Source organism: Scophthalmus maximus, chromosome 11 (genome assembly GCF_022379125.1).
Source record: "Scophthalmus maximus strain ysfricsl-2021 chromosome 11, ASM2237912v1, whole genome shotgun sequence".
Lineage (NCBI taxonomy): Eukaryota > Metazoa > Chordata > Actinopteri > Pleuronectiformes > Scophthalmidae > Scophthalmus > Scophthalmus maximus.
The window spans coordinates 22,491,576-22,512,006 of record NC_061525.1 but is presented as its reverse complement, the minus strand read 5'-3'; the positions used below and the strand labels follow the sequence as shown (position 1 = coordinate 22,512,006).

Sequence of the window (20,431 nt, the reverse complement as noted above, 5' to 3'; positions counted from 1 at the left end):
AAGTGGGAACACACGCAGACACACACACACACACACACACACACACACGCGCACACGCACACGCACACACACACACACACACACACACACACAGACAGACAGACAGACAGACACACACACACACGCACACAGACAAAAGAGAAAAACAATTACTCGTGCAGATAGGAGACTTCGTTGGGATCAATTCTAATCGAATGTCTAGAAGTTGAAAATCAGCTTTGCCCCCCCCCCCCTCCCCGTTCTTAACTTCATGTTCCCCGATAACACCGTTGTGTTGTCGCTACAGTCTTGGTTCCGAAAGAAAAGAGAGAGGGAAAAAAAGAAAAAGAAAGGTGCAGCGAAGGTGGAAGTAACTCTCAGAAACATGGAACTTACACAACAAGAAGAAGAAGAAGAAGAAGAAGAAAAAAACGGACTGAAACTTGAAGTGAAAAGCCGGAGCGGAGACACTTGACCTTGAACAGCCACGGCACACCGACCCGGCAAATCACACTTGGTGTCACAGGTCTGAAGGTGAAGGGCGTAAGCTCACTCAGCAGATGGATGCCAGACATTTAAAAAAGGCTCTCTGCCACGAAACCTATTAACAATTCAACACGATTAAATTCAAAAATTTGCGCCGACGCGAGCGTGAAAACAGTTTCCTGAAATGTAGCGTTCCAGGATCCTTTGTTCAGTTTGCCGTTGGAAGGCACCTGCGTTCAAGGTCTAGTTGGTTTCAGACCGTCGGCGTCGCGCGCCGCTCCCGCATTGGCTGCGGCGGCCGGCGCGAGGGGCACAAGCAAACGCATTGTTTTCACCCCTGAGCTTTTAGAGACTCTCTCTCTCCCCCTCCCTCTCCCCCCAGCCTCGTGCTGATGCACGCCGTGTGAACTGTACACACCTGCAGTTTCCAGATAAAGAGGAAAAGAGATTTCAGCGATTTAGCGAACACAACGGGCCCGCCGAGCGATAAGGCCGGGGCGAGAAAAAAAAAGAAAAAGTGCACCGTACTCCCTGTCGGAGCAGAACCCTGGCGGCACGGTACGAGCGGCGTTCGTAATCTGGGGCTCTTGTTTGATTTTGATAATTAAAAATGCGAAACCCAAAAGAGCGATGGTAAAGAGACGGGGGGGGGGGGGCACATGTCCTTCGCTTTTGAAGAGTTCATTTGGGAGAAAAATATCTCAGCACATGGCACGCGACCGGTGAAGCAAACAAATGGACGCGGACGTGGTCAAGGACGCGGACGGAACACGAGCTCTCTATCTCGCACGCACAGTTCAATTTGCGGGATCCGGTTAGAGAGCGCGAGGACCGGAATTAACCTTGTGAGTCGGCTGGTCCTCTTCACGGTCGGCGGCCATATAACACACAATTTACACAGACCCCCCCCCCCCCCCCCCCCCCCCCCCCCGCCGCCAACCCCCTCTCTATAGCAGTGCCGGAACATAAACAATTAATCCAGACACATCACAAACTAATGCGTTCATTAATCATACGACTATGATCCCGTGCAAGTCATGAAGGCTTTTTCTTTTCTTTTGGCCCCCGACATTTTCGGTTTGTATCTGGTCGGAAGCTCGGAAGTTTCTCCCCCACCAGATTATTCTCTCACAGCTGTGTCTCTGAGCAGATTGGTGCTCCAATTTAGCCGTGACCTCGCTGGCACCGGACTCTGCAGCGTGCGACGACATGCCTTACCAGAGCATTTTAACCCATTTCTGGGGGTTTAGTTTTAAGCCTAATACGATATGATGATGATGATGATGGGGGGGTAAAAAAAAATAAAAGTATGCATTTGGAAATAATTGTGGGTCTTAATGGATTACAAATTCAACCATCTAAATGTCCTGTTGAGATGTACACTCGTGATACTACTGCAGAGGTGTCCGGGGCTCCGTACCAAAAATCGAACCCAGGTGTCCCTCGCTGATCCAAAAAGCAAAAACACAAGATTTCTCCCCTTGAAGGACAAAGTTCTTACACCCCCACCATAATGGGAAGCTTTTAGTTTGTTGTTTCGGGTTGTATACAAGTGACAACTTGCACAGAAGCAATCACTTCCTGTCGCGGTGCTCCAACAGCACCAGTTTAATATCTCCACTGCTCATCACCCATAACCATGTACTCTGCTGCTGGACTCTCGCGGCACCACTTTCTATGCATTTGCTCTTGAGGAAGAAAGTAAAAAAAAGAACTTTTCGAGGGTAAGGGACCTTTCCCGTACCTTTCCCCATGCGAGACGAGTTGTCACTCCACTACATACGACATTAGCTTCTTCCCTGGTACAGGTAATTGGTGTGCCTATCCCTCAGCCCAGAAGGCACGGGGTTAGGGGGCTCAAAGGGGGGATGCGGCGGCAACGGAGGCAACGGTTCACCAGCAGCAGGTATGCCTTCACATAGCCCTTTCTGATGAGGTCCCATGAGTCCCCGTGCATCTGCCGCTTCAGATAAGCATACTTCAGATGCCACTGGGAGAGGTGGGGGGGGGGGGGGTAGAAAAGATGGATCTTCTCCTCAACGAGTGAAATGAAGAGTGAACTTCTCCCCAAAGTAATACATTGAAATCCACAGGCAAGCCCGGTCCAATGTTAAGCCCGTAGGAAAAGCGCATGATGTTGTGGCCATTTGAGATTATTCCGCTTCCTCCCTCAGAATTAGGGGGTTAAGTTCCGGTTTAACTCCCAGCAACATCCCCGAGCAAAAAACTCTGCGGCGAATAAAATTAGAGAGAGGGGGAAGAAAAAGTGATGGGGAATTTTTGATAAACTCTGCTCAGCCAACGAACCGTGACTGCGCTGTGTAATTCCCAGGCGCTAAACTAGGCTGCGGCGCGTGTGCGGCGCCGTTGCGGAGCTGAACTGAATCCAGCAAAGTAAGAATACGTCTCACGGCGCGACAGACAGGCGGCTGCCGCGATTGGACTAGTTGGACGCGCCGCCTGCTTCCTCCCTGACGTCGCTTGCGTTTGATGTTGCAAGGCCAACACATCCAAAAATAATGATTGGCGCGCGCGGCCTTAAACTCGCGCATTGCGCAAGACAGGAAGAGACACAGCTGAGGAACATCGGCGACAATAACAGCATTAGCTTCAGCATTGGGAACACAAGCACAGTGATATTGGCCTTGGCTTAGTGTTTGACTCCTACCAGGCGCTTTTTTGTACTTATTTTCTTTTGAAGCCCGCAGCCTGCGAGCGTCAAAGCCAGTTACAGGTGTATGACACGGTATCGTTCAACGCACAGTGTCAGGGACAAAGATAACGCCGCCGTGACACGTTGACCCCTTGCTGACAATTAGCAGAGCTCGTCTTCCAGTACAACTGCTACAGCTATGCATGTGGTCTTCAGTAAAGATGAGCTGTTTAAACATTCAAACCACTCATTTGTCTGAGAAAATAAACTGAACTGCTTTTAACAAGTTGAGTATAATTGAACCTGTTATTTTAATCTCTTGCCTGGAACTGTTCACAAACCAATTTAATCCTTCAAGTTTTGGAGTATTCATGTGAGAGGATACTCATACAGTACATGTACATGTGTATATGGCCAAGTTTGTGTGCACATACGACTCTTGGCAAACGTGATTCTGCACTGACAGTATGGATCTCGGATCCAGATATGGATGAACAGCTGCGGCATGAATTACCTCCCCTCCCTTTCTGTCTTACCGAAGCTATTTTTCACAGCTACACTATGTTCAATGTCAAAAACATGACCTGAGAAAAGTAAAATAAAAGTAAATAAAGAATATATTTGCCAGTCAATAGCAATTTGCCAATTATGCAGCATACTTACTCATTGTTGTTCTATCTGCTGGTCCTTGTATGAAAGAAAAAACTTTTTTTCTCGCCACAATTCTGTTCTGGAATAAATCTTTCCCTTGCACACGTATAAACTAATCCTTGACCTGCAGGAAAAGACTGCACCAAATATGACATGAATTAGCATGAATTATGGAACATGGTGAATTTGAATCATTTAGCAAGACAAACTGAGAAAAGGTCAGCGTCCCCATCCCTCCAGGTCCCGTTCCCCTCCGTGTGACTTTGCCACTGTTCCCGAGCAAATGTCTGACTTAATTAAAAAACACGGCCGAGGCGTCTCGCCCGTGAACACCTGTACGATTGTAAATCCAGTCGAATTCGCGGTGGCACGGGCGAGAGCAAGGGCAGCGAAGGCGGCGGAGGAGAGGGTTTGTGTGTACGTGTAGGTGGAGGGGGTGTTCTTGGGGAGACCATTTTCCATTCTTCGACCACCATCTCTGGGCTGCAACATCCTTGACCCGCCTGTCACCAATCCATCACGATCAGGTGAGTGACGGCCCCGGCGCATCTCTTAACCTTCTTTTAATCAACCTGTCTCTCCGCATCACCTTAAACATAAGAGGCGGCTGACGGGCGGGGGGGTGGGCGGGACAGGGGGCATTTGTCTTTGCGTTACGGGCGGACGGCCTCTCCTTGAGAAGCCCACCAGATTCATCAGTATGATGAAGTGGTGTGTGTGTGTGTGTGTGTGTGTGTGTGTGTGTGTGTGTTCCCCCTTAAAGGAAGCCTTGGAAAAGGGAAGGAGAGTGAGAGAAGCAGAGGCAGGAAGGAGAGCGACAGAGAGAAAGACAACTAAAACGAGGGCGACTCAAATGTAAACTCAGCCTCTGCTTCTTGGCACTGATTGCATCAGGGATCATCTCGCGCATTGTTGTTGTCTTAAGCAGTAATCATCAGTGATGATTTTAAAAAAAAAAAAGAAAAGAAAAAGAAATAGACAACTCCAACATAATTTTTAATACATGGAGTCTGTTGGCAGGACTACAATCCTGCAAGTGGCTCTGCGAGGCTTAGACACAGCTGTGCTTTGATCTAAATGCTAATGTCAGCGATGGGCATCGTGCTCACAATGATAATGCTAACATGCCGGGGCGTTAAGTAAGTAATGTTTATCGTGATCGCCCTCCGAGTATGGAGAGTTAGGATGCCAACAGCATTCTGATCAGCATTAAACCACCACACGTACGCCCTGTACCTGCACCAGCTGTAGAGGCAATGCAACAAATGGTTTTTGAGACATTTCACAACTTAAAAAATCCACAAATTAAAGCCGCATAATGACACTGGAGGAAAACTCTCAGGGTAGCACCGAACTTGATAGAGTACATCGTCTGGGGAGCCATGCATTTCTCTGTACAACATTTTTGTGCCGTCTGCTGTTGTGGAGCTATTTCGCCGGATGAGGGGAAAACTTTAACCCGCTCGCGGAGCTAGATGGAAAAGTCACGGGGTGCAGCAAATTGATTCTCTGGGGACCGCGAGTGTCTGCTCCCAAGTTCACGGCAATCAATCCAGAAGTTGTCCAGACATTTCACTACTTCACCAAAGTGGTGGGCAGACAGAAAGACCAACCGGGGGCAACGCCGCCATTGAGGCCAACAACAAGCAAGGCAACACAGATGAAACAACAACCCTTAGTTGAGATGCGAGTTTCTAAACCAATCTATCAGTCTCTCGCCACAAGTTCAGCATGTGGAATACCAGAATGAATGGTCCCGGCGATTTTAACCCATCCACCCTGCTCCTTCCACACCTCTCGACGGACCTCAGCCGAACAGGCTCGAAATCTTATCTGTAAGATTTCAGACGGCAACAGGCTTGTTCCCGCTTGCAGTTCCCCACCTACCCGTCATCTCCAATCAACTCCGGCGCCACTTCTGTTTTGTTTTGTTTTTTGCTCCTGCCAACCCAGAATCTTTATGACTCACCACCGAGCTTCATCATCTCCTTTGCTTCACATCAAGGGTACACACACTGTTATTCATGCCAAATAACTCCCATACCCGACTATAAACACTAGCAAAAATATCCTGAACCCAGCCCACCCACTCAAGAGAAGCCCAGCCATGAGCATCTGCTCCCTGGTCCCGACAGAATACTGGGCTCCTTTCACAGGTTGAAGGTCATTGCTCCGCCAAACAGGCTTTGTTGTCGCCAGGGAGAATCACTTCCCTTGATCCATAGGGTGTGTTTTAATCCTGCAAAGAGCCGGTTTCCTGCTGTAAAATACTTTTGGTGACACTATTGACTCATTAGGAGAGAGGGAAAAAGAACTCAATCAACTGTTTGTTTTTTATGATTGTTCAATCTTTCTTGACAAAAAAGGTCATTCAGGAGTTGTTGAAAATGTGAATTACAGACTTTGGCTTTCTGAGCTCTTCTCTGCTTGTAGCCTGAATTCTCGCAAACTACAGCAAAGACAAATATAACAAGCTTTTTTCTTCTCATCACAACACCGTGCCTACTCCCTGCACACAAAAGACAAAGTTACAGACATGCTTCGTACCTCAATTCACCTCACATACCCAAGGGACCGAGGGGGAGGCTGAGAAATCATCAAAAACAATATTTCATACGGCGGATATGCCGCCGCGGTCTCATTCACCTTTGACTGTGATAATCTAAGTAGCGGCTAATTGATTACCTGCTGGATTCTAGCAAGGACTGAAAAGGTCAAGGTATGGCACAATGCAAAGGACAAACATCACAGGCGGCGAGGAAAGGTCACCAACCCCCCTTTTGCCTCTTTTGAAGAAAGGATGCGGAGTGGATGCGCTAACAGGAATCCCAGGGGAGCCCACAGTGCGAGCAATTTTGGGGCCGACAGCAGCCTTGTCTAAATATAAGCACCCAAGCTGTGCGGGCTGGCACACGGTGAAGATCCCAGTCTTGAGACAATGTGAGAAAATCCAGGTCAGCTTCGCTGTAAGCAATATGCTGCTCCTGACAGCCATTAACACTATGTTTAAATATGTTTATGCGAAAAAAATATACTGAATAACACCTCAACGCAGATCTGTCCTGTAGCAACACCTTTTTCATTTATATGAAATAATTGATGTATGAAAACACCCTTTGAGCTGATCCAGCGTACTTATTATTTTGATGGTCAGCCTGTTCTCTGTGGCAAGTGAATTCCATTTACAATGAAATTTTCATTGAAATGCAGGATTATTATGTTAAAAGTGTATTTTGACACATGGTGAATTGACAGACAGGGTTTAAGGCCGAATCCTTGTCACTCTTACAATACATGTCGAGTTATTTGACCCACACATATTCTATAATAACCTAACCAATGCAATGAGGTCACGTGTGACACATTTCTCTGTCTTTGCAGTGGTACATATTTTCTTGGTGACAAATAAATCTCTGCAACACAGAATATGAAATCTGTTGAAACGATAATGTCCATGTGATGGCCACATGTTGCTCGAACACTCACCTGACTAGTTTGCTGCCCACATGGTTTGTCTTCAATCATTTTCTCATCTCCTTACTTTGCCACGCACAGTTTACTTTCAGTCCACACTCAATCAACTAACATCACACCTTATTTCTTTGCAATATTTCTTTGTCTTTGTCGGTCATATTAATCCTTTGTTACCATGTGAGCATGGTGGAGGTCTCTTCCTGGTTCGGCAAAGGGGGCGTGGCCGAGGGGCTGAGGAAAACTTCATAAGATGGAACCAGGTGACTGGGCTAAACCATGTGTTGCCATATCAGGGGGGGGGCGGGTCACTTATTTGTAGTTGGCATCCATTTTGTCTTCCTCCTTGTGTATTATTTGGTTTGGCCAAGCCAGTATATATGTTTCCTCGTGTTGTGGGAGCTTAGTATAGTTATATATATTTTTAGCTTTTAACGTTTTGGTTTATATTGGGTTTTTTTTTATAACTCCTGTTTCATCCTTGCCTCACTGCTTGGTCCCCAACAGTTCCTACTGTAACACATTCAAAACCCACATGTCGACAAATCCTCCGTCGCCATGTTTGCGTGCACACACACACACACACACACACACACATTCTGCGTGCAAAATCCATCCTCACAACACGCGGCCAACGTCACTTCATCCACAAGACGCCGCACGCCGAGATTGTCTGTTTACATGAATCGGAAGAACACTTCCATTTATTTGTCTCGACGCTGCTTTTTTTTGCCGATGTCTGACAGCAACACTTCACTTCCCACGTTGGCCTTTTTTATTTCTCTCCCTCTCTCTCTCTCTCCTGTTTCTTTTATCCAACACTACCGAAAAAGCGGCAAAGTGAAAGAAACGGGAGCCCCGGCCCAGACGTCGCATTGTTAACACACATGGAACGAAACAAGACTAACGCACACGTCAAGGGCAAAGGAAAAAAAAAACATGTAATAATTGAAACCCCCCCCCCCCAATCCTCTCTCAGCCAGGACCATGTGTTGAAAGAGCCTGACGATCACATCACATTGCTTTCACTTTTCCTTTTTCTTCGCAGTCCGTTTCCGCTCTAGCGCCGGGCAGCCCCCGTCGGCACACAGGCATTAGGCAGTCTTTCATGTGAGCTGTGTTCCCCCCCCCCCGAGTGCCCGAGCTCTGTTCCAGGTACAAAGGGGAGATGGTGTTCTGCAGTCTTTTGATCCACCGATGGGACCCCGTAAGATAAAGGGAGCTCGGGAGTCAAACTACGCCCCGAATACGGGGTTTATGAGCCGGCAGTTAACCGGCGAGGCCCCCTCGGGACCCCTGCGTCCGACTTGTCAGCTTGACACACTTCACGCTGCCACTTGCACTTCTCGCCAGGGTTTTTTTCTTCTGTCCCCCTCCCTATATACTGGGGGCCTCCAGAGGGTTATTTCTTTCCCCCCTCTTAGACAGAAGCAGCAGGAGGTGTTCGGGGAGAGGATTCAGGGGCGTGTGTTGCAGGTTTCAACGGGATACAAATCCTGGGCCAAGGCATCGTTGTGACCCCCCCCCCCCCACTGCCCCCGGCCCCCCCCCCCCCCCCACTGCCCCCGGCCCCCGGAGCTGCAGCCAAAAATCCCGAGCGCGTTTTCTGACACGCAAGCACACACGTGGCGTCCCAAAAAAAAAGATAAAAAGAAACAAATATCAGGAGTTACGGCTAAATTAGCTCGGCTGACTGTAGCATAATCTGACACCTTCTGCCAGACTTGCAACTCTTGGCCCTTTTTTTTTTTTTTTTTTTTTTTTTATTGTTTGCTTCATGGGTTTATGAAGGTATTTGAGGAGGGCTCCGGGAGCTGCATACACTGCATTTGCTGACACTTGTATATTTTACAAAGTGTCAGGGCTGCAGATCGAGGTATGAGAAGGTGGAGGGGGGGGGGGTTGGGGCGCCAGTGTTATAACCATGACACATAATATGAGTCTTAAGACTAATGCACTGTAAAAAAAAAATTCAAAAAACTCCACCGCAGCGCTGCGCTTGTTTATGTGACGCGAGTTACTCGTTATTTAGGAGTTAACGCCAGAAAACCTGTGACACCCCGTGATGATCATTCACTGCCACGACTCATCAATCAGATTCGAGGTGTTGGGGGAGACGGGGGGGGGGGAGAGGGGGGCTGCTTGATTGATACTGTGTGTCAACGCGCCGCGAACAGCTATTCGATTCACATGGTGACTGAGAGCCTTCCGGGAAGTTCGTCAATATGTTGCTTGCCAAGCTTGTAATTAGCCCGGCGGGGTCGTTTGTGCCGGGGTGCAAGGAGGTAACGCTGCGAGTCAACTGCCAACTTCGACGCGGACGCCGCTTTTGAAGGAGTGATAGTTTGCCAAAAGTGTCACCGTGTATTAAAAAAACATCGTCGTATTCCAACGGCGCGTTCTACTTGGGAACGCGAACCACTCCGTCCGCGGAGGAAGTTCTTAACAACAATGCTGGATCTTTGTTCTTTGAGACGTGGAGACATTGTGCGGCAAGTTGCTCACCAATCCTTCCGCGACCCCCGCAATCGGCTCAACCTATCACGAGGACAGAATTCGTAAACTGTTGCGGCACAGGAACCCTCGGAGGTCACCGACGATACCTGCGTGCTGTTCAAGAATACAAAGGCCGTCAGACACCGGGGAGTTTTTGGTGCAGCTAAAAATCGAAAGTCTCGCTGGGAGGTGCGTCTAACCAATGCGACAAAAATAAAATATGAAAAGTTCTTTTTGCGTGGGTTCTGAAAGGACGTGTCTTCAGCTGATGCCGTTGAACCTCATGAATGGACGAGGAGGGAAGCGGGAGGAACGGAGATCGTGTTCACGGGATGAAACATGCAGATTCATGTGCGTGCGCAACAGAGCGCAACTCCATCCCGAACAGCAAGAGAGGGGCGGGGGGGGGGGGATGGCGTGTAATTATTTCTTCAATGGCCGAACCATGTGTTTATCAGAATGTTAATGTATGCATAATAACAGGCTCCGCGACGCCTTTCGAGAATGTCAAGGCTGTCGCCCCCCGTCGATCAAACCTCAAAAGTAGAACGCCGGATAAGTATGTGCCGATGTCTCGCTAAATGACAGGCAGAGACCCCCCCACACCCCACCCTCTCGGGGGAGATTATTGCATCAGGGAGAAGAGTGATCAAGTGGTCATTTGTGCTCCGGCACCCGAATCAAACTGAGGGTACAAAGATGACACAGGATATGAAGACACAAGCGCAGACGGAGCGTAGACGCAAGAAACTCTGCAGAGCTTTTCACCTTGTGAATAACCCTCTTGTAGGCAATATTGATTAGCTAAGAGTCCTCTTCAAACCCCCCCACACCCACCCGCTGTTCACCTTTACGAGGAAGAAAAAGGGACCAAAGAAAATTGTGGGTTGAATTTTTCATAAACCCTGCGAGCGACGTCTCGAGACGGAAAAGAAACGCCTGGAGTCTTGAAACCTTTTGATTCTTTCTTCCGCAGCACGTAGGTGTGGAACGTTGGCGTACCTGCGGCAAACTTTGCAAGATTTTTACATGCAAATCGCCCTCGTCCGTGATATCGCATGCAACGTGACCTTTTTCCGCTCTGGAAATGGCTTTCTGCAGCACACGGCTTCGGACCAGAATATCACCTAAATTGCGAGAAAGACGAAGCCGTCCATTGTACGCTATGTGAATAAAAGGGAACTAATCATAACTATAGCTGTCTGTCCACCCGCCCCCAGCGCCCCCTCTCTCCCCCGGTGGCTCGTGGACAGACAGTTATCATCGGCGCGGCAGCAGCACTTATCCGCTTTGCCTTATTAGAGAGGAATAAGACCTGATTATCATCATCGACGGAACAGATTTTCTTCAGATTAGGGTTCAGAGACGGCTCCTCTAAGGTTGCGGCTACACGTCGGATGAGGTAGACGGGGGACACCATGTGCGTCCGGCTTCCCCCCCCCCGGGTGGATCTCTCTATCTCTCTGTGTCTGTCTGCAGAAAAACCCCACGGACTTATGACAAGATTGTAGCCCCCGCCCCCCCCTTCCGGTCCACATGTTGCGTGTAGGATTACGACCAAGGTGCGAAGATGATCTGTTCCCAATGGACGTGTGAGGACTTCAGACATACAGGCTGCAGTGTCAGAGATGCACACACACACACACACACACACACACACAGTGTTCACGCCGTAGAAACACGTGGACGACGCATGTGAGAGTCCGCATGGCGGATTCCTCTGTTCTGGGGCTGGAGCGATGTGGCCCATGAATAACATCGGGATATATTTCTGTTATATCGCAATACGCGATATATATCGCCACATTTTTCAATGTCCTCTTAAGCAATAAACAATTCAACCCTTTTGATGCAGACAATCACACCAGCATGACGATTCCAGTCGTCCGTGCAACCCATTTCTGTATTAAAACGTTCTTTAATCTGAATTATATTCATTAACGGTTTCTACAGGGCACAATGGGGAGTGGGTGAGCTTTGATTTTGGGTCCGTGCTGCCGCTCTGCTTGTTAAACGCAGAAAGACGCCGGAGGTGGCGGCGAAAAGTGGAGCATGATGGATGGGATTCCTGGTCTGTGCTATTCAGTGATACACACACACACACACACACACACACACACACACACACACATCTCGAACCATATGTCTGTGGGAGTTATGATATGTAAAAAAACAACAACAACAACATTGCAATGAAAGCAAAACAGCCGCCAACTGCCGGAGAAATAAGAGCAACGCTGTCAGTCAGGCTGAATCTAAAACAAAAAAAGTCTTGGTATAAGCTCGAAAAATTAGGGGAGCCGTTAAAATGCATCTAGTCGTAATAGTTGGTGGAAAATTGCATTATGCATCGGACACGTAAGAGGAGCCCTGAAGATCATTTTCCACACAGATGGACAGTGTGAGATTCAGGAGCTTCTTTTTCTTTATTCCCAGTGTATAATCAGCAAAATATCCAAGTCGGATCAGTACGCATCAGTCAACAGTTCATTGAATCAAAAACAAGCAGACCCCCCCGGTACCCCCCCCCCCCACCCAGTTTTAATAACAGCGTTCGGTGGAGGCGAGAGAGACGCCCGAAACGCTACACGTCGTCTTGCACGGCCTTGATCGCGGCGACCTTCAAACAGTTTTTAAGAAAAGAAGAACACACACACACACACACACACACACACACACCCACACACACACGCGTGCACGATTTCTAATCACCAGGGCCAATCTGAGGGGGAAAACAATCACCCAGTTAATTGAGAGCAGTTTAGTAGATGAGTGTATCAAACACACACACACACACACACACACACACACACACGGAGGAAGAGAGCTTACAGGGGGACGTCTTAGTTATTTACCAAGTCATTTCTCTTATCACTTAGGCTTTGTAAACAGCCAGTGGGGAGGTAATGCAATCTGCGGCGTGGCGCCGCTCGCTCACGTCTCAGATTGGTGGAGAGAGAAAAAGAGAGAGAGAGAGAGAGAGAGAGAGAGAGAGAGAGAGAGAGAGAGAGAGAGAGAGTCTCCCAGTCCATCATTCATGACAAAGTGGCTACCACATGAGGTGACATAGAGAATAAAGCCTGTTTATATGTTAGGGCTGGGCGATATGGCCTATTAATGATATCGCAATATATCTTTGTTATATCGCGATACACGACATATATATTGCGATATATATTTTTAAAAAAGTCCCCTCTAAAGCGGTTCATAAATGCACAACTTAACACTTTTGTTGCGTACAATCACACCAGCGTGATGATTCTAGTCGTCCCTGAAACCCCTTTGTCTGTATTAAGACATTATTTCATCTGAATTACGTCGATTAATTGTTTCTATTGGGACAAATTCAAACTTCAACGCAAGTCGTACGCCGGCCCCTTTACAGCATTTTTTACAGGAGAATTTGTAGCAGCGGTGTTCGCGATCCAGTCATTTAATACATCTCATGTGCAACAAACTGCGATACCGCCTCACCCCTAATATATATATTACAGTCGTTTTTCTACTGCTATTTCTGACAGTTGTTGGAGTTTTCATTTTCATTTTCACGTTATGATCCCGATGCTCTGTCTGTGCATATGTTCGGCGTCGCCCCCTCCGACACGGAGACATTCCCCGTCAGGGGCCTCATCCGGTCGCTGAACTCGTGTGATATTATCCCTATTTATAATTATTAATATTGAATCGTAACTAATTTCCAATTGGCGATCGGGAGGAAGGCTCACACACGACCCTGCCGTCCGTTCTACAGCTCGTCAATCGAGATCTTCAGACGGGGAAATGAGTCAATCATCCTATATATGCATATAAAGAGTTAATAAGGCCTGAGGTGACGAGGTGGCGCAGGGTCGATTTACTGCCTTTTCTGAGGTGAAACTCTCTTTTTTTGCTGTGTGGTATATTTCATGGCCCCCTGTGAGAACATCTCGGGAAAAGGATGGCGACGAACATTTAAGCAGCCATTACAATCTACTGGTTAGATGAGTTGTTCCATTATGTTATACCCTCCCCCCACCGAACCACAGCCACCACACACCCCCTATATTCCACCACACACACACACACACACACACACACACACACACACACACACACTGTGCGCTCTGGGGATAATGCCTCCCTTCTTCCACACAACACAAAGATAAGCACGCTATCTCACGCCAGTATCTGTCAAGTGCCATTAGTTTTGCCCGGCGATTCCATTTTGCTCCGCGGATCCATACTCTCTGCCTGGTAATGATGGAAGTCGCTGGAATGGATGGCCCCGCGGGCGGCTTGTGGATAATCTGCGCTGAAGAATGGGTCGTCGGGTGATGCCGCCACTACTTCAAAACGCGCTCGCCTCTGCAACGCGGCGCGGCTCCGGGTAAACAGGAAGTCGATTTATTCAAACGGGTGCGTTCGGTGCCACTCCTGCGTCGCAGAGCGCAGATTAGAAAACACTTGGACACGACGAGTTTTCACTCGGATGAAAATGTGATAAAGGGCAGCTTTCGCCTGAGCCGCAGTCATAACAGGGGCTGATAATGAGTCCTATTTATGGTCAATAAACACGCTGATCCACAGTGTGCTCATCGACTATAAATAAGGCTCGTCGTTATTATTTTTTCTCTTTGTTTGGTCTTTTTTTTATTTTTTAAGTGGGAATAAACATGTATTTATGTTTCAATATAAAATTTGTGCGATTAACTTTTGTAAGCAAACAGTTTAATTGGACACCTTTGTTCGTTTTGCCCGTCTAAGATGAATGCGCATCAGGTAGATAAAGAACGGCCAACATGGTGAACCTCATCTAAAAAAAGATAAGTACTTTTTCTTTTTAACTACTCGCAGCACAAATGTACTTTACTTACTGACTTTGCAAGGGTTTTAAAAGTCCGTTTATTTTCATATCATAAACAACAGACATGCCGTCGGCTCGCTCCACTCAGGAAGTGTGTACGTCGACGTGACAACGAAGACTCCAACCGTACATTGCACACAGGTACGTGTTTTCCTGCATAAGTCGACAAAAGAATCTGTATTAAAAATGTTCAAAGCGAGTGCTTAGTAGAGGAACTCCATCACACTGTTGGATGGGCAGAATCGGCTTTTCCATGTAGCATCCCCCTGTGTGCCATCAGAACCTTTGGGGGGGGGGGGGGGCTGCATGCCTGCACCCGTCTAATCCAGCTGGCGCTAAATGGAAAGAGGCTCAATCTCGCGTGAAGATATGATCTCCTGCATCTGCCGGGCGAGCTGAGCGCAGCACGTTTGTCATACACACATGGCGCCCCACATTGGAACCCCCCCCCCCCCCCACAACATATCCGCTTCACTTATTGCCATGGCAATTTACACTAAGTACTCTTTAACTCGCAGGGAAGATTTGGTGTCGACACAGTAAAGACTCTTAAGTCCAGGCTCTTTTTTTTTTCTTGCTTCCTCATCCACCGAGTAAAGCCATGAACGTATCCCGGTCACACAACCCCCCCCCACACACACACACACACACACACACACACACACACACAAAAAATAACACAGACTGTTAACTCTTGTTGTGTCTTTGCAGATAATTAATGCAGATGCAAAGACTGTGAACACTTCAGCTGCATATATACATATACATATACATATATATATATATATATATATATATATATATATATATATACACATACATATATATATGTATGTATATATATATATATACTTGCATATATACAGTACACATGCAAACATTACTGAAGCCCACGGTAAATCCGTAATAATGAAGTTCACTCGAGCAATTCTCAATATGGAACTGTCAGGGGAAATATCTGCTTTTTCCACAACGTCTCTATCCATCGTGCAGAGTTCAAAATCGGAGAGATGTGTGGTCATTCTTTTAAAGAGCTATAGAGCTTTTAGAAAAAATAATACAAAAAAATCAATGCCAGCTCTCGCTGCATTTCGAGGTGTAATCCGCTCCGGGTTGTCGGGGTGCATTACACGAGGAGCAGCAGACGTTGCAGATGGTATATCTTCGGTGAACTTGGAGACAGATTTCTAACTGGGGGGGGGAAGAAGTACAGCAGATGATGAAGAGTGGAGCTAACGCGCCGGGACAAACTGACAAAAGACACTAAGTAACTTGGGTTTGTCGAGAGAGAGAGAGTTGCGAATGCTATATTCCAAAAGGGAGGACGGGAGACGCTGTTGACTGGCAGCATTTTAGATTCATGATGAAGTAATAGACTGCAAGTCGACGAGACAAATACTGTTTCGAGGTATAGTGTGTGTGTGTGTGTGTGTGTGTGTCTTGTCAGTGCTTAATAAGAACGCCTTCACCAGCCATAGAGAGGCTTATGATATAATAGTCCTTATTCAGATTTTGTGAAACGAAATTCGATGACTAATCGGACTTCTAACCCGCCATCAATTGAATTTAAAATCTTAAATGAAAATATCACTTTAAAAGGCGGGCGGCGGAATAGGTATGTATTGACTCCTTTGTTAAATTTTCAATATACGAGCAATGAGACGGGGGTAAGGAGTTCTGTCGCATGGTAATAAATCTCTTGAAACGACAAAAGGACCTTGAAGCTCCTCTCCTTTGACACTCGCTGGAGAGAAAGCCGCGGATGCATCGAGGGACCGAGGGAGACGGCACGTACATAAACAAACGTGACTGTATACTCTCCAGTGTAATCCCATTTAAGTTCGACGCTCAATGAAACCAGAGGTATTTGCCAGGACCGTTTGCGCTTCCACCACCTCATGAAGAAGACGTGGAGAATATAAGCTCCCCCCTCAATGGGGATGGCGAGTGCCTTTTGTTTCGGCAAGGACGAGGAGTCACCCGTCTCATGCAGGTTGGCAGGCGGAGCTGAACAAACAAGGCCCGCGAATCGAAGTACACAACTGTTTATCAAATGAAATATTACAGTATAGATCCCGAAGGATGGAGAAGAAGTTGCAGACTCGGGGGGGGTGAGAAGAAGTTTACATCTCTTTTTGACCGTGACATCAGGACGGAACTAAAAGCGGCCACAATGTATCTATGTAAACTCCATCACCTTTTTATTTTTCTATTATTTTCTCAAGGGGAACACAAGGCCACTGAAAGCACATGCTATTGAACACAAGTGTGATTAATTTTTTCAAAGCCGTTACAAGATGATGATCCGCAAATTGGAAGTCAAGTCCAAACGGCCCAAATCGCCGGAATACAACCATCTCCAAAAACTAGAGGAACAAGAAAAGAATGGCCAACAACCCTTCAACAACACAGATCTAGTGTGTTCATGGCGTGATTGACAAAGGTCGCTTCTCCGCTTCTGAAAACGTGGGCAACACAAGCGGCGTCAGAGGAGCTCATTTCCCCCCTGTTCTTCAATGTTCCCTTGGAGGAAGATATATTGAGGGCGGTGGAGGAAATCATTCCCCTCGCCGTGGCATGTATATGCCCACAAAGACCTTCACACGGCCCCGGGGGGGGGGGGGGGGGGGGATAACGCTTACAGAACGCTGCAGTCAGCCTATAATTTTGCATGAGCAAAATTATAGGCTGGAACAGATAGCAGCGGAGGCATTAAGAAAAAATCTGGTTGACTCCATTGTTTTGCTCACCAACATTTTCTGAAGAAGAGAGAAAGGAATGAAATAAAAATAAAGGGTTGCTGACCCCTCTGGCAGTCACGGCAATCACTGGATTCCAGGGCAATAATGGGTTGGCTCCCGCGGCGGTACTATGCTGGGTCTGCAGCCAAGTGGATTCATCAGGAAAAAGTCAAGGTGCATTCCATTCATCAAGATAAATCATCCCATCAGAGTCAACGGTGAAGCAATTGGTGTTTCGGGTGCCTCAAATTGCCCTTTTAGCCACAAGGCCAGGACCCCTTTGTTTCCAACAGTGCACAGACAACACGTTCGCTTCGGTGAAATATTGTTCGTTGTTGAAAAGCGCAGATGATGTAGTGGCAACACAAAGTCCTACACCGTCTCCTTGGTAGCGAGATGTGCGTGCTTGAATCGCACCGTCCAGCCACAGCGAGCTTTCCGTCAAAGTATCTCATTGTCGTTTTCCACTAGATAGACGCTGAAGGCCGAAACTGACCTCCTGCGGTTCATGAATCGGTGCTGATACGGCCGCATTAAAAATGACCAGGGGCCATCAACGTGACGGAGCGGTGATGTGGGGTATAAAAAAACGGGGGATGTTACTAGGGAGAAAGAAGGGGTCCATGGGACCTTGTACCTCCCGATGCCCAATAATGTGGGCTCGCTATAGGTGGATTAACGGAGGGTCCTAAGCTGAGTGCCGCAGATTGTCGGGATTTAGGGATTTGGAAGGAAAAAGGATTGACGGTGGTGCGTGTAGATCGGGGTGGATATTGAGAGCAGATGGCTGTGATTTGGGCACGATTATCCTGCCGGCATTGTCACTGATCTCCATCATCCCGTTTCATTTTCTCAGGAAGTGCAGCTCATCTGCGGCGAATCCAACTGCCCCAATCCAGGGCGACGGACTCCGCTAATGGGGGGAGGATTAAAGGTACCACTGCCCCCCACCCCCCCCGTCTCCTCACCGCCTCTGTTCCTCTCCTGACCCCGGCGAGGACCAATCTTTGGTCCCAAAAAACCCCGTCATCGTTAATGCCAACGTTATGAAAGAGTCTGATGCGCAGAAGCGTCTGTTAGATAAGCGAGACGGAGTCGACTGCGTCTGTGCGGTTTTTGTTTATACCTCTGAACATCACTTTTTTTCGAAATAGCTCTAATAGAAAAGCCTTGTCACGAGCGTGTAGAGATAGATACTGTTACGGCGGGTGCGATCAAAGCAAATCACAAAGTTAGATCACAGTCATTCTGAACGAGGGGCTGGAGAGGCTGCTTCAGAGAAGGTCTGCCAAGGGGACATGGGCCAAAAATGACTTGCCAAAGACGGGGGGGGGGGGAGAATTAATTTGAAGCTATATAGCAAGTAGCGAGCATTGAAAGGCAAACAATATTAATCTCAGACATGAGCATATGTCAGGTTGTTCCTTGGCACCGCCGGAGTCCATTAACAGCCAGTTTTCTATCAAGTGCGACGATCAAGTCCAAAGCCCTGCGGTCGCGGCGGGGTCAACCAATCTTTCTCGCACGACACATTTAAAACAAGGTTAATCCCGGCGCCGTCGCTCGCCTTATATAGAGGGCACGCGCTAATCTGAAAAAGCGCTCCGTTAAAAGCCTTCTCTTAGCGCAGGTCCGCTCGGGAAGCTTTACGGCAAGACACACAAGCGGCCACTTGGAAAGACACGCCGACGCACACACACACACACACACCTGTGTCTACATAGTTAACTTTTCAGCCTTGGGGGATAGAAAAAGAACACAATGGCAATGGTTCACACTTCCTCCCTTCTCATCACTGCAGCTTCAGATTGAATGGTTACGGCACTTTGAATTAAAATCAATTTAACTAGTTTTTTTCTGTTTTGTATTTTGTTTCAATTGGGAGGAATATTTATTAATTCAATCAGCCAAGAAACATCCTCCAATTTTTATATACCACTGGCAGGTTCATTAATAGATGTACGTAAGAAATATCATTATATGTTATGCATATGATTATGCAAGTGCAAGGTCTGATAAGACATTTTAAAACTCCAAAAAAACCAAACGTCGCCATGCCGCTCTGTCGGCGCGACACCCACACTCCCACTTTCGACGTCGGCCCGGTCCTGCGACAGGACGGGGGGGGGGGGGGGGGGGGGGGGGGGGGCCTCATGTGAAAAGGGCTGCTGGCAAAATTTACACCAGCATGAGGTGTAAGTGAGACTCCCGCCATACCACGAAGCATCAGCCTCCCACATCCAATTTGATATCCGCGCCTCGTCCGAGTGAAGGGAGCTGTCACCGGTGTGTGTGTGTGTGTGTGTGTGTGTGCTGATATACGAGGCCCAGGGTCATTGACAAACACAGGAGCTCTAAATTTGGAGTCGGTGGCACCTTCACACAGAGTGTGGGGCCACTGCACGGCACCGGGGGCCTGCGGCGCCGCCACCTCCTGTATTATCGCCGCCATTCCGCTTTAGACGAACAATAGCGAACGCGTGGGTTTTTCAAGTAGGAGTTTGTTGCCAAGTAACCAATTGCCTCCAGTTGTCTTGCGACATGCTTTTGTCTTTATGTTTTTTTTTCTTTCCTTCTTTTTTCTATTGCCTCCTTTCAGCCTTAAAACAAAAAGTTTGCACAGTTGTGTGACTCCAATGTCACTTGGGCGTCTTCGTAGCTGCCGCGCAGACTATCTCTAATGCTTCTCCGCCGACTTTTTCAATGTCAGCACGTCCGGTAAACAACATGATTCATAATACGAATCGAATCGAAGCGAATATGAATAAGAACGTTCAGCAAAAGATTCAAAAAAAATAATTTCTCTTTTGTTCACTAGATTTATTACAGGGGGCCTCATATGCATATTAAATCCATAATATCATATCGTTTCCAATGAGAAACTTTAGGAACTATATACCTGTCTGCATGAGTCATAAGGGAGGGGGGGGGGGGGGCAGACCCTCGCAGGACGCATCCGCTAGGTGCAACACACCGTTTACACATGCTAATGAGACGTTTTATGCAAGGGCTCGACTTTTCTCCCTCGCCGCGGGCCCCCCCCCCCAAACCCCAAAGTATGATGCGATGTGGCACGAAGGGACACTGATATTAAAGCTACAGGGTGTGTGT

At 47.6% G+C, this 20,431-nt stretch overlaps 1 protein-coding gene across 1 annotated transcript in view; it reads right to left on the bottom strand.

Annotated features, from left to right (window-relative positions):
* LOC118299765 (kin of IRRE-like protein 3) overlaps nucleotides 1-19,772 on the bottom strand; it is a 145,429-nt gene extending 125,657 nt beyond the window's left edge. The window contains exon 1 of the mRNA XM_047335773.1: nucleotides 19,697-19,772. Coding sequence (XP_047191729.1) covers nucleotides 19,697-19,772 — 76 coding nt within the window. The remainder of the gene's footprint in view (nucleotides 1-19,696) is intronic.
* Between the last annotated feature and the right edge of the window lie 659 nt (nucleotides 19,773-20,431).